The following is a 13,241-nucleotide window of genomic DNA, read 5'->3' as shown; positions in this document are numbered from 1 at the left end:
CCCACCTCCAGTAACAGGTGAGGGACTGCCGCCGCAAGTCTCTGGTGCTGGATAAATTCCTTCAAAACCAAGTCCCTTGAGCTGAGTTGCTCAGGGCTACTCGCGATGCGGAGAGTGCGACTGTGACCTTATATTCATGAAAGAGCCTCACCGCCCCACGACCTGGAAAAAATACACTAATTCCTTCGGGTCCTCCCCCAAAGCAGGGTCCGGGAGTGTTCCTCAAACCTCCGCCCAGAGCCCAGAAAGCCCGGATCAGATAACAATGGCGCCGGCGAGGGCAGGTCCGCTAGCGCTAGGGACCCAAGAGGAAAAGAAGCCTCAGTCCCCGACCCTGGACGCTCGTAGCGGCCACGTGACACACCCCGCCCGGTCCAGCAAAGGAGGCCTGGATGGGCGGGGCTTTGAGCGGGTGGGGTTGTAGATGGAGCGGACCGACGGGTGACGACAGGAAGTGACGAAAGGTCGTAGTTTTCTACGTGCAGCGACGTGGCGGCGGGGTGACGCCGCCCGGCGGAAGTGGCTCTCTCGCTGGGACTTGAGTGTTTGTGTTTTGGTTCGTGAAGGAGCCGGCGGCTGGGCCTAAGGGGAGGAGGCTGAGGAGGGAGGAGGAGGAAGAAGTAGTCAGAACCCGAGCGCCGGCTGCGGCGGAGGAGGAGAAAAGAAAGAGGAAGGCGGAGCGGAGAGAGGCGGGGACGGAGCCCGACGGGGGCGGCACCAGCAGCACGAGCCCCACACCATCCAGTTTGAGGGGAGCGACGCGAGGAGGAGACACCGTCGCTGCCGGAGCCACACTCACAGCCTCAGTCTCAGTCCCGTACTTCAGGCCGCGTCTGGGACCTCTGCCAGGAAGCTTCGGCCCCGCAGCCCCGTGCGCTGTGTCCAGGTAACCAAACCGACCCCTCCCCCTGCCCAAAGCTGACACGAATCCAGGCAAAGCGGACCCCAGCCTGCCCGTGGCCCCGCGGGCACTGAGCCCCCTGCCTCGTACTAGTGCTCGCGCTCAGAGTTGTAGAACTCGGCATCTGACCCAGCCGGTCTTGGGGACCGGGATTTGGGGACTGGTTAAGGAGCGACGGGTGTCACCCTCTTCCCTTCTCAAGATGGCGCCGTAGAAAGAGTACTGGAGGCCGCGGCTCCGCCTGCCTTCTGTCCTGGGGGTCCCAGCCAAAGCCAGGCCAGGTTCGGGGGAGGAGGATGGGAAAGATGGCCAAGTGGCCTGGCGGGTCCTTCTTGTTCAGGCGCTCAGAAATTGGGTATGTATGAGGTACTCAGAGACTCCAGAGGGGAGCCGGGCCTACAGCAGGTGTGAATTGGGGAAGCCCCGCCTACCCTCGACTTCTTCGGATGGGCAATGTTAGAAGGAGTCTTCTCAAAAGAGGCTCTTAGAGACCCATGTCTCTATAAAAGGTGGTGAACTGCAATTTTAAAGAGATTCAAGATAACAAGGACGCTGAACATCCTCAGTGGGTAGACACCATGAAACCTGCTCTGGATTCTGTTCCCAGGAAGTTGGATACTCCCCTCTCCCTGAGACTTTCAGACTTGAAGCTCTGAACGTCATAATTCACATATTTGACTTTTGGTTTTTCCTTAAGTGGCAGCAAACTATTTAGGCAGTTACCTTTCACATAACTAGCAGGAAAAAAAAATACTTGTTTAACCACTATAATAATCATTCAGGACGATTCAGAAACTTTACTCCTAATGTAAAATGGGGATAATAATATGAGCTCATGGGGTTGTCGTGAGTTAAATTCATATAACAGTGCCATGCACAAAGTAGGTGTCCATTCACTGTTAGCTGTTAATAAAATTTTGGCCAAAGAGCACTTAGAAGGAATTTAGCTACAGAATAGGAATTATTTTTAAAAAGTTTAAAATGCACGTTATGCACACTCCTCAGTTTGCACGGCAAAAGTTTCTGTAAATAATACAAATGAATGCACATACAATTTTATGTTAACTGCATATTTATAATTAAATTCCATTTGTTTCTCATTTGAGAACTTTGGGATAGCCAAAATCCAGTAGCTTTAAACATTAGAGACCTAGCTAAGTCAGACTCCTTTGTTTTATATGGGAATCTGATGTTTTCACTGGAATTTTGGAAGCACCATAGACGTTCTGAACTAGTTGTCCTTGTTGGCTGTTTTGAAGATAACATAGTACAAACAATTGGGGAGGGTTTTACTTGGTATTATGTATAGAATTATTTGAAAGTGTACTGGCGTATTTTCAGTCTAGGTGACATGCTACTGATACTTAATCACTATCAAATGGCTACATTAATTGCCAGTATTTAATCCCTATTATGTATTGGGTACTTTATTGAGATTCTTTATATATACTCTCATTTGATTTTCACAGCACCTCTGCAAGTTAGGTATTACAGAAATGGAGACTTAGTTAAAGAACTTGCCCAGGAATTGGTATTGCCAGGATTAGATTCCCATGTCTGGTGTGTTTGAGGGATGTTGAGGAGTTGTGACTTTTTTAATCATGAAAAATACTAAGTGTATACAGAACTAGGGAGAATTGTGTAATGAATCCATCATCCAGCTTCGCTAATCTCATGGCCAATCTTGTTTTATTTATACCTCCAATTGTTTGAAGGCACCTCTCAAGTCATAATAGCATTTTATCCATTCATTATGTTTTCCTAAAAGATAGACACCTCAGTAATTGGTGTCAAGTAAACAGGGCAGGCTGTCTTAATCATAAGGTTTTGTGGATATATATGTTTATTAAATTCGTTACCAAGAGTGTGTCTTATATATATTCAAATTTTATCAGGAAGGCAAATTTCTTATACAGGTCAGCTGCTTGAAATTTAACAGGGTTCTTAGGTTAGGAATCATTCATGGGTTTAATATTATTGATGAGCAAGCACATGATCAGATCTCGATTAAACGGGAGTAAACTACTGATTGATTTCTGAGTAGTCTGGGAAAGGGAATAGATTTTTTAAATATTTAATAATTCCTGTTGAGGTTGATAATTAGCATTATTAGGTAAGAAGTAAAAACAGAAGTTTGACTCTAGAATAATTTTTTTAAATGTATTGTTAAATAGAAAATAATGGCGTATTCATTGTTAGCTCAAAAACTACAGAAAAATGTGAGTAAATAAATCATTAATAATCGTTCCAGACAGAGAATCACTGTTAACATTTCTGTGGTGTGATATTCTTGAGCAGATGAAACTGTTTTAAGTCTTAGCCACTAGTTACACAAACCTAGGGCCTTAAAATATTTGTTTTTCCTAAATTAACATTACTTAATGAAAAACATGTACTATTTAATAGAAACCTTCAAATAGTAATAACCAACATTTATTATACTCTTAGTAAGTGTTAGAATATGGTCTAAGAGCTTCCCATTTATTTGTCCTCAAAATTATTTTCCCCATGTAGTTTAACTCTGGAACCTGAACTCTGGATCACCTCCTGGGTTGCCTGAGTAACTCTGTGACCTTAGTGAAGTTACTTAACCTCTCTGTGCCTCTCTTTCTTCATTAATATGAGTTGTAAAAGTATCTAATTTTGTAAGATATTGAGTGACTATGTTAAATACTTAAAACAGGTAACCTAGCACAAAGATAAGCCTTTAATAAGTATTAGCTTTAAAAAAAAACTTGAAAATTAGAGTGATTTTAGGCTCAAATCTTGTCCCTTTACATTATTTCATCAGAGATAGTGAGTTATATAACTAAATGACATAGAATGTCCAAACTTTAAATTTTCATAATATTATAGGCAAAATTTACTTTTGTCTTGTTTTACTAATTTGAATATTTAATTAATTCATTCCTATTTGTTTCTTTACAGGTTACTACCACCAGGAATAAAACAGAACAATAACACGCCTGACACTTTGCATCCTGGAAGTGCAATTAAGAGTCTGAAATTAGGGACTTCTTTCAAATTTGGACATGGCTAATCGAGGAGCAACAAGACCCAATGGGCCAAATACTGGAAATAAAATATGCCAGTTCAAACTAGTACTTCTGGGAGAATCTGCTGTTGGCAAATCAAGCCTAGTCCTTCGTTTTGTGAAAGGCCAATTTCATGAATTTCAAGAAAGTACCATTGGGGGTGAGATTTTTTTTCCCCTGCTTTATTTAATCAAATCATACATTGACGAAAAATTTTTTGCAGCTATAAATCATGTGATGATGAATACCTAAATAGGTTTTATAGTGAAGAAAAGAGCTGTTCAACAAACTCACAAACTTTATAACTTATCTTGATTTTTGTTAAGGTGATGTTTTCTTTTTATGTTTTGGTTTCCTGGTTAGTCCCCAACATGGTTGTGGTAAAGCTTAGAATATAGATATAAACATGTAGGATCAACCTCTCATGTAGTAAGATTTGATTAAGTATGTATTTCTTGATAATGATTAGAAGTTTCTTTAATACATATTTGTGGTGAGTTACATTGGCTTTACAATTAATGACAAAGGAGGTAGACTTGAAATTTTAATTCTAAGTAAATAGACTGCAATTTAATTTATACTTATTTGTAATATTAAATGTAAAACCCTGCTAGGATTAACATTTTTTGTTTATTTAAAAGTGCTCTTAGATTGAAGGAAGAGAAAAAGTGAGAGATTAATAGAAAGGAACATGGCAGTAAAATGGGACCTATGGGAAAGAAGAAAGGAGAGAGGGAAGAAGTGAGTAAACTAAAAAGGTGCTGTGTACAGTGGTTACAGTAGGACAAATGAAAGGAAGGTAAGATGGAAGGTCCAAAATGAAAGAAAAAACTATCAATGCAGTATTGTGGATGGAAGAGTAGAATCCAGAAATTAGAAAATTGAATTTAATCAAAACTGAACAACTACATAGCAGTTAGGCAAGACCCTTAACTTCTTTGGGGCCTCAGTTTTTTCCTTTGTGAAATGAAGCACTGGGATTAGATGATATCAGAAGGACCACACGGCTTTAACATTCACAATGTTTTACAGAATATGTAAGTAAGCAATAGTATATATATTTTTAAGATATTTATGAGTATATCTTGACCCCATATTTAAAAAAAAGCTTTTGAAACACATTAGACAAATAGATACCACTAACATGTAACAACGTCATAAAGTTCATCTTTCAGAAGCATAACTTTATATTACTCTGCATATAAGTTTATTTTATCAGACCTAATACTCTTGATAAAATTTTATTATTATCAGACCTTCCAGTAAAATAAATTACAGAACTCTACCACTTCCTAGTTTTTCCTTATTTTTATAGGAAATATATATAGTAAAGTAAGTATTATATATATGTAAATAAGTGGATTTCCAGTTTAATAGGCTTAGCGGTGGTTGTAAACCTCTTAACTTGTGTAAATGATTTCACAGTGTTGTTTTAGTGTTTCATCTTGGTGAGCATCAAAACTTAGGACATATTCTGGATCTTTTTTTAAATTAGGAATCTTGGCACGTTAAAAAATTTTAATGGCACGTTAGATTACACTTCCTTTGTGGTTTCTTTGATAATACATGTAGTTATATCTGGTTAGTAATGAAACATTCTCTCTCAGGGTTTAGCCTCCTCCACAAAGTAAATAGGACCAAAAATAACTGGCCCATTTGGTAGAAAGAATTTTAAAGATTGCTAGGTCATAACCACTTATTTTAAACTGTTAAAGAAAGTGAAAGTTACTGTAACTGGTATTTGTTTAGTAATTGTCAGTGTCAGTATTCCCCACAGTATTTATTTTTGCTAGTTAACAAATACCTGGGCCATATAAGTTTGGGACTTGCTTTGCGCTACTCTACTTCACTGTATGTATTAAAATAGTAAAAGCCTTGTGAAGTACTGTAGCACAGAACTGAATTCCTGGGAAGCTTTGCAAGAGCCTAAGATAAGATTTTGGTCATCTGATCATCTTTTAATTTCCTGAATGACATCTGAAAAAGTATGTTCGAAAGAAAAATTTACCCCATATCAGTGCATCATATATATGCATATACTTTGATAAATTTTTTTTATATATATAATCTCCAATTCCATTTAACACCATTTAGGTTGTCTACTTTTCATTAATGATTATTTCATAAAGGTTTCATTCCTGTGTATAAAGCTTCCTTTAATTTGTACTTGTACAGATTAAGTTGAGCTGTTTAAAAACAACTGTAGAAGAAATTGCACCAAGATTCTGTTAATGGGTTGTTGATCGCTTTCACTATGTTGATCAGATAGTAATTTCTTGAGGTGGGTATGACAGTGCCATTATGATTACAGCTGTGGACACTGTTCTTTTATGCTCTTTGCTAAACAACTTCTTGACCCTTAGAGTGTATGGTAGATCCTAAGCATTTAAGTATTCCAAAATTTGAGCTATTTAATGATCATGACTTATAATATGTATTTTTGTTTTGGCTGATGTGTGGTAGATACTATCTAGCAAGTGAACTTGGCCAGTTAACTTTGCATTTCAACTCTTTTATTTGACTTCTATATGTAGTAATATTAGTTATAATTCTGAAGAGCTCACTTAAAAATTTCTTCTCTAAGGTGAAAATCATATGTTCTGCACCCTTATGAATTTGTTGATTCTAGAACCTTAATATTCGTCAAGAATGTCAAATGTTTCTTTAGTTTGTGTGGTTTTTCCTAAACATGGTAGCTTGATTTATGAATCCATATTGCCTCACAATATACCCCACTCCCCTAACTCTTGACCCTATAGCGGGCCTGATAAGATTAGTGCCAGGTGTGGCATTGTGGGAGAGTTGTAATAAGATTGTAAGTCTGCATGAAATTTTTGTTCTTACTGTTTGTCTAAAGCTTAGCCCAGAGGTTAGCAAAGAGCATTAGGCTCAGAGAGCTGAATTCCTTCTTCACTTGCTACTTCATTTTCAGGCTCAGTAGCTCCTCAGTAGTAAATACTTGTTGAGTGGTTAAGCTGACCATCTTTCATATAGCCCCTAGAATATCTGAAGGCGTTAAGAATTTTTAGTGCACTCTTCTTGTCAAAAAACAGTATTTGTTTTTAAAAAGTCATGTAGTGATGTTTATAAGCAAATGGATTTTCAGTTTAAGTGAAAGTGAGAGACTATACAATTAAACAGTATGCAGTCAGTCTTCGTTTGAGAGATGCTCAGAACACAATTTTTATTTTTTTGTGTACTAATCCACAAAGAATGGCTAAGAGTTAGGTCCATTAGGGACTCTAAAGGTTTAAGTGACATGAAATGAGAATAATGTTAACGTTTCTTTTGCTGCTACTTAGCTGTTTTGTTTTGTTTTTGAATTTTAGTTTAGGGCAGTAGTTCTCAAAGAGTGGTTCTATTCCAAAAGTACCTGCATTTCCTGGGAACTTGTTAAAAATATAAATTCCAGTATCAATCCTGTATTGCATCCCATACTGAGTCAAAATACTGGGAGTGTGCAACTAGCAAGTTTTTTAACAAGTCCTTCAGGTGATTCTGGTGTGTGCTGAAGTGTGAGAACTGCTTTATGTGTGCCCTGAGTTCTTGAGTTGTCAGTTTTACCTCGTTTGGTTCTCCCACAAATGGAATAATTTTTTTTTTTATGAACTGTGGTTTAGCAGGATTTTTTTTAGCATATTGTTCATCCATCCACTTTGAGAATATATTACAAGTGTTATGTACTGCTCACAACACTTACTATCTGTTCTTTGTGTGAGAACCCCTTCCTGCTAATCTGTTAACTTTTTCTGCTAGGACATCATGAGAGCGCAGCCCTATTCTCTGTCTCATTAAGGATATTCTGCCTTGGCTCTACTAAGGGGATTAGAATATCCATAGTTTTCAGTCATCTGTACCAATGCTGTCTTCTTTATTGCCACAAGTGATCAAGGATTGATTATTCAGAAAATTTATTAAATAAATGCCTTTCAAAGCTATTATCAGCAACCGTTAACCCTAAATGGAGTGCCTAAAGTAACTTTTATAGTTGTCTACTTGATTGTTTTTTTCTGGAAGAAGAAGTTTATTATACTTCCACATTTTACATCCATCCAGTTTTCTCTGAGGGACCAGCAGTTTTCTTTTTAGGCTTAACATCTAATGGAAAAAAATGTTATTGTCAACTTTAAGAAAAACAAGGCTGGGTTTAAAGTTAGTACTAGCAGTGTTTTACCTTATCAATTTATGGTCAGATCTTTCTTAAGAGTAAAGCATTGTATTAAGAGAAGGGACCCTGAATCCCAATTCAAATTTTAGCTCCGGCGTATTTCAGGTGCTGGATGGTCTGGCAAGTCATACCCAGCTTTATTTTCTTTTATATGAAATGGAAATAATAGTACCTAACTCAACAATTTTTTTCTAAGGCTTAAAAGAAATAATGGCAGCATGCTTTTTAGTACAATGCCTGGCACAGGTATATGTGTAATAGTTAGATGTTAACACTAGCATCACTGCCATTACTTCTAGCTGAGTCATTTATATCATTGCTGATATTTTTGTTCTTTGTCATGACATGGCATTATTTTGGAACGTGACTGTTATACTTAGTGTATAGCTTTTGATTTAGGATTTGGAAAATTTTAAAAATTTAGGCCCAGGTTTTCTTAAATTACCAAATAAGATAGAAGAACTTTATAATAGGAGCAAGTACTTAGTAAAATTGAACCTTCCTAATAGGAAGTTTTACAGATTTATCTAAGTAGATAGTGTGAGCATTTATAACCAAGTTTTTAAAAGTTCTGTATGGTAAATTCTTATTAATTCTCCCCCATCTGTTTTTTTCACAGATGTGCACAGTCATGTACATTACATTAAATGCACACCACCATCATCTAACAATGAGGCAAATAAACACAATTAAATAGAATAGTATATGTATGCAGATTTTAAAGAAAATTGCCTCTTCAAGAAAGAAATAAAAACTAGCCTAAAAATTTAAATTGAGTAACTCATATGTTTACCCTATAGTGGAAAGCACTAATACCCTTTATGTGTTAGCGAAAGTTAAAATTTGTTGAAATTGATCATTTGGTTTCAAGTGCAATAATATTATCTTTATAAATAATACTTCTTCTTAAATAATACATATTCACTATTTGAAGTTATATTGCTCAGAATAAGTTGATAGAGATTTGATAATTTGTTTCATTTTGTACCACATATGACCTTAAAAAAAGTAGCTTTTAATAGCCTTAACAAGTTATTCTCCAGCATCCTGTTTAAAATATCATGTATGGCCACTTAAACATAATACAGTGAATATTTAGGTTTGCTTCTAATCCTAATGCCCTTTTGTAAACACTTTTGTAAAGTGGGAGGATTTACTTTTGCTAGAGCAGGCCAAGCATCCTTCTGAAGTAGACATTCTTTTCTAATGGGCACTCTCCATTTTAAACAATACATTGATACAATTAAACCCTTTTTCGTCTTAAAATGTATTTCAAGATTTGGGATTATTATGAGCATCAGTTTTTACCCTGTGTCTTAATTCTTTGATTCCCTCTGGTGCTGTTGAAGAGTTTAAAGTTGGCAAAATGGTTTTGCCAAATAATTCTATAGTGAACTGCCTCTTTTGGTTTATCAGTTTGTTGCTTTTATTTTGCTGTATGCTGGCAGGCAAAATTATCAAGCTTGTCTAAAATTCGTTTGCTCAACAGATTTACCAAGTTCCTGACACCACTAAGTACTAGAATTCAAAGATACAGCTTGAATAAACATTACGATATGATCAAATAACGTATGTCTTAAAAGAAAGGCATGTAAATGTGGTGTTACATACCACTTTTTAAATTAGATTTAAATCTCCAACTCATCTTCCTGTCATTTCATTGATTATAAATAAATTAAAAAGTGAATTTTAAAATAAAAAATAAATGTGTTCTCAGTGGCATTCTGAAGAAATCTGTAAGTTTGTGTAGGTTTTAGTGCATCAAATTTATAACCTCTGGCAGCATTCAGTCCATTTTTGTTCATTTTTTTCGTTCCTTTCTTCTGATTATATAAGGTTTCTGGAATTGACCTTTTTTGTAGGCACAGTGAGAGGCACATAAAAGAAACTTGGTTTTGAACAGTAGGGGGTTGGAAGAGAGGGGTGTGAATTTTTACAGTTTTCCTTTTAATAAAGTAAACAAGAATTCTGACTTGATGGAAATATAGAAAAAAAATTTTTTTTTAATGTTCCTTTCCCCCTTTTAGGTCTTACACCATAATCTGTTATTGCATATGCCTTATCTTGCTTTTGAAGTATGCTGTGTTAATTTATGATAGGATAACATCATTTGGTGCCATTAACAGACCTCTTCTGTTAAAGGAGAATAAGAATATGTGAGAGTGAGTCTAGCAACAGGAATAACTAAAAAATTGTTTCTTTCTGTTTTTTTTTTAATCACTGGTTACCTTGACATAAGCATGAACTCTTTCTTTACGTACTAATTACTAAGACCTTACATCAAAGTGAGTGTAATTCAAGTTACATATTGGACTTTGAAAATGAGTCCTTAGTGATATAAAATATGGCAGAACAATATTTGAATAAGTATTGCTGAACAGCATTTACCCTTTTTTTTCAAGGTAATAAGGTAGAGAAATGTAGAACCAGGATGAGCAATCAGTTTTGTAGCCTCCATTTCCACAGTTGAAAATGGTAGCAGATAGTCTTTGAACTCCAGAAAAATCTGATGATACATGATGAAGGTCTCTATGTAATCATCAGACATGTTCAGCTTTTCTCATTTAAAAAAACAAACAAACCATATTACATCCCTAATACCCAATATATTTACTTTTAACATATTGAAAATAAATAGCTTTGCAAATACCCAAAGCTATCGAATTTTACGTTCTGATGTGAATAAGAGAATATAGTTGTGAATAAGAGAAATTTTTTCCCATGAGCCTCTCTTATTTAGCATCAGAAGTAGAAATTTTTAAAAATTGAATTTGAATGGAGTGAAATACCCTAATATCCTCTTTTGTTTTCCTCACACAGGCTCTGACAAAGCTCTTCATCATGTCAAAGTTCTTTATCTTTGCATAAAATGGGAACCAGAAGTTCTAGTCACTTGCTATCAGTTCTCTTGGTATAACATATAAATATGTATCTTGGGCACATAAGTTACTTTAATATTAAGGGACTTGAACTTAAAGTTCTTTCTCATGTATTCCACTCACAAATAATTGTATGTTTTAGAAAAATGTGACCTCTAGATTTTTTAAAGTAAAAATTGAAATGCCCATAATCCTAAAATTACTGTAATTTTACCACTACTGTTTTCATTTTTATGTCATTTTTTGTTTTCATTAAATTTGTTAGTCAAAATTCAAAAGGTTTAAAACGATTTACCATGAAAAAATCTCTCCCCATCTTCTCGTTGCCACTAAGTTCTTCTATCCAGAGACTTTTGTCATTTCTCACTTTTTGTATTCCTTGCAAAGTTACTGTTAACATTAAAATCTGTATATTGTCCAGCCCCCTTTTTACATAATTTGAAACATTCCAGACCTACTGTAATATATCTTTCATTTATACTGTTGCAATGATCTGTTGCTGAGAAAAATTACTCTGAAACTTACTGACTTTAAATAACAATCATTTTATTATCTATCTCTCATGGTTTTGGGGATTGAGTGAGCTTAATGAGGTGGTTCTCACTCTGAATTTCATGTAGTTTCATTCAGTGCTGGAGCTGGAATGATCTCTACATATCTGGCAGTTTGATACTGGCTATTGTTGGGGCTCTCAGCTGGTGCTATCAGCCAGAACACCTACATGAGGTCTTGCTGTTTGGACTGTTTCTGCTCAGAGCATGATGGCTGGGTTTGAGTGAGGTCCCAAGAGTACCAGGTGGAAGCTGGATGGCCTGTAATGACATCATCCCAAAAGTCACACAGGTACCATCAGTTCATTTCTAGTCATAGGCCTGCACAGATTCAAGGGAGGGAACGTAGACCTCACCCAATGGAAAGTGCATTGGGAGTGTCATGTTGTAAGAACCGTGTAGTATGGAAAATCTTGTTGCAGCCATCTTGGGAGATACACTCTACCATAAGATCTATCCATATCGTGTGTGTGTGCGTGCATGCGTGCGTGCGTGCTGTATGGCAGGGTCACATTTCATTATTTTTCCAAGATCCATATCATTTTATGAAGCGCATCCTCATTTTTCTTGGCTGTCATGTTTATTTAATCAGTCCTCTAGTTTTAGATATTTTGGCTATTACAGGGCTGCAATGAATAGCTTAATGCATAGTTATTTTCACATACTCCATATATATCTGCAGTATAAATTTCTGGAATTGGATTGCTATGCCAAAGGTTATATATATTTGTAATTCTGATAAAGTTTTCCAACTTGCCCTCTCACCAGCAATGCACAGTGCTGTTATTTACCCCATTTTTATCAACAGAGGATATTACCATACTTTTAGATCTTTGCCATTCTTATAAGTAAAACACACTAATCTCTGCATTTTTATTTGCATTTTTCTCTTACTATGAGCAAGGTCAAGTGTCTTCATATATTTGGAGCCTATTGTGTTTCCTTTTTCTGTGACCTTTATAACTTCATGATATTTTTACGTAGATTAAGTTACAATGATCATTATTGCGTTCTGTTTAATTTCTTAGTGGTAATTGTACTTAATTTCTGTATTCATATTTTAATGATGGTGATATCCCACCTTGTTTTTTTTTTAATTCCATTATTGGTGGACATTTAATAAGTTTGCGTTTTTGTTTGCTGTTTTAAGTAATCATCTAATAATGAATAGCTTTTTGGATTTTTTTCTCCTTGGTTATTTCTGTAAGATCCACTTCTTTATATGGTTACTGAACCAAGAGGAGTTTTATCTGTGACCATGGGATCAAAAAGATTTTGGTCTTGGGCCACGGTGGCTCAGCAGGCAAGAATGCTTGACTGCCATGCCAGAGGACCCGGGTTCGGTTCCCGGTGCCTGCCCATGTAAAAAAAAAAAGAAAGAAAAAAAGATTTCGGTCTTTTCATCACTGTATTCTCCTTTAGAGATACACCTGATTTCTTTGGGAGTTGTTGGCATGGGTAATTATGTTCTTAAGAGTACAGATTTCCTCTTACTCTGGGGCTTAGTCTTCCCTGTTCTTTCTCCCTTTCTTTAACTCACCCTTTTTCATTACTGTGTTTTAAAATTCTCGGATGTTAGAACTTTCAAACTCAGTAGATAAACTTACTGTTAAGAGTGAAAGAATTGCTTTCAAGACATTGTTTTAAAGGTCTGGGAGGAGATTCTCCTGAGGACTCAGAAGTATGAAGTGCTTCTAGGTTCTTAAA

The 13,241-nt window shown here is 36.3% G+C and overlaps 1 protein-coding gene across 1 annotated transcript in view; it reads left to right on the top strand.

Annotated features, from left to right (window-relative positions):
* The first annotated feature begins 476 nt into the window (after positions 1–476).
* RAB5A (RAB5A, member RAS oncogene family) overlaps positions 477–13,241 on the top strand; it is a 36,786-nt gene continuing 24,021 nt past the window's right edge. Inside the window, exons 1-2 of the mRNA XM_077130035.1 lie at positions 477–886; positions 3,830–4,096. Coding sequence (XP_076986150.1) covers positions 3,934–4,096 — 163 coding nt within the window. The 5' untranslated portion in view covers positions 477–886; positions 3,830–3,933. The remainder of the gene's footprint in view (positions 887–3,829; positions 4,097–13,241) is intronic.

This window comes from Tamandua tetradactyla, chromosome 15, assembly GCF_023851605.1.
Source record: "Tamandua tetradactyla isolate mTamTet1 chromosome 15, mTamTet1.pri, whole genome shotgun sequence".
In the NCBI taxonomy this organism is placed as follows: domain Eukaryota; kingdom Metazoa; phylum Chordata; class Mammalia; order Pilosa; family Myrmecophagidae; genus Tamandua; species Tamandua tetradactyla.
This window is presented reverse-complemented; position numbering and strand designations above follow the sequence as displayed.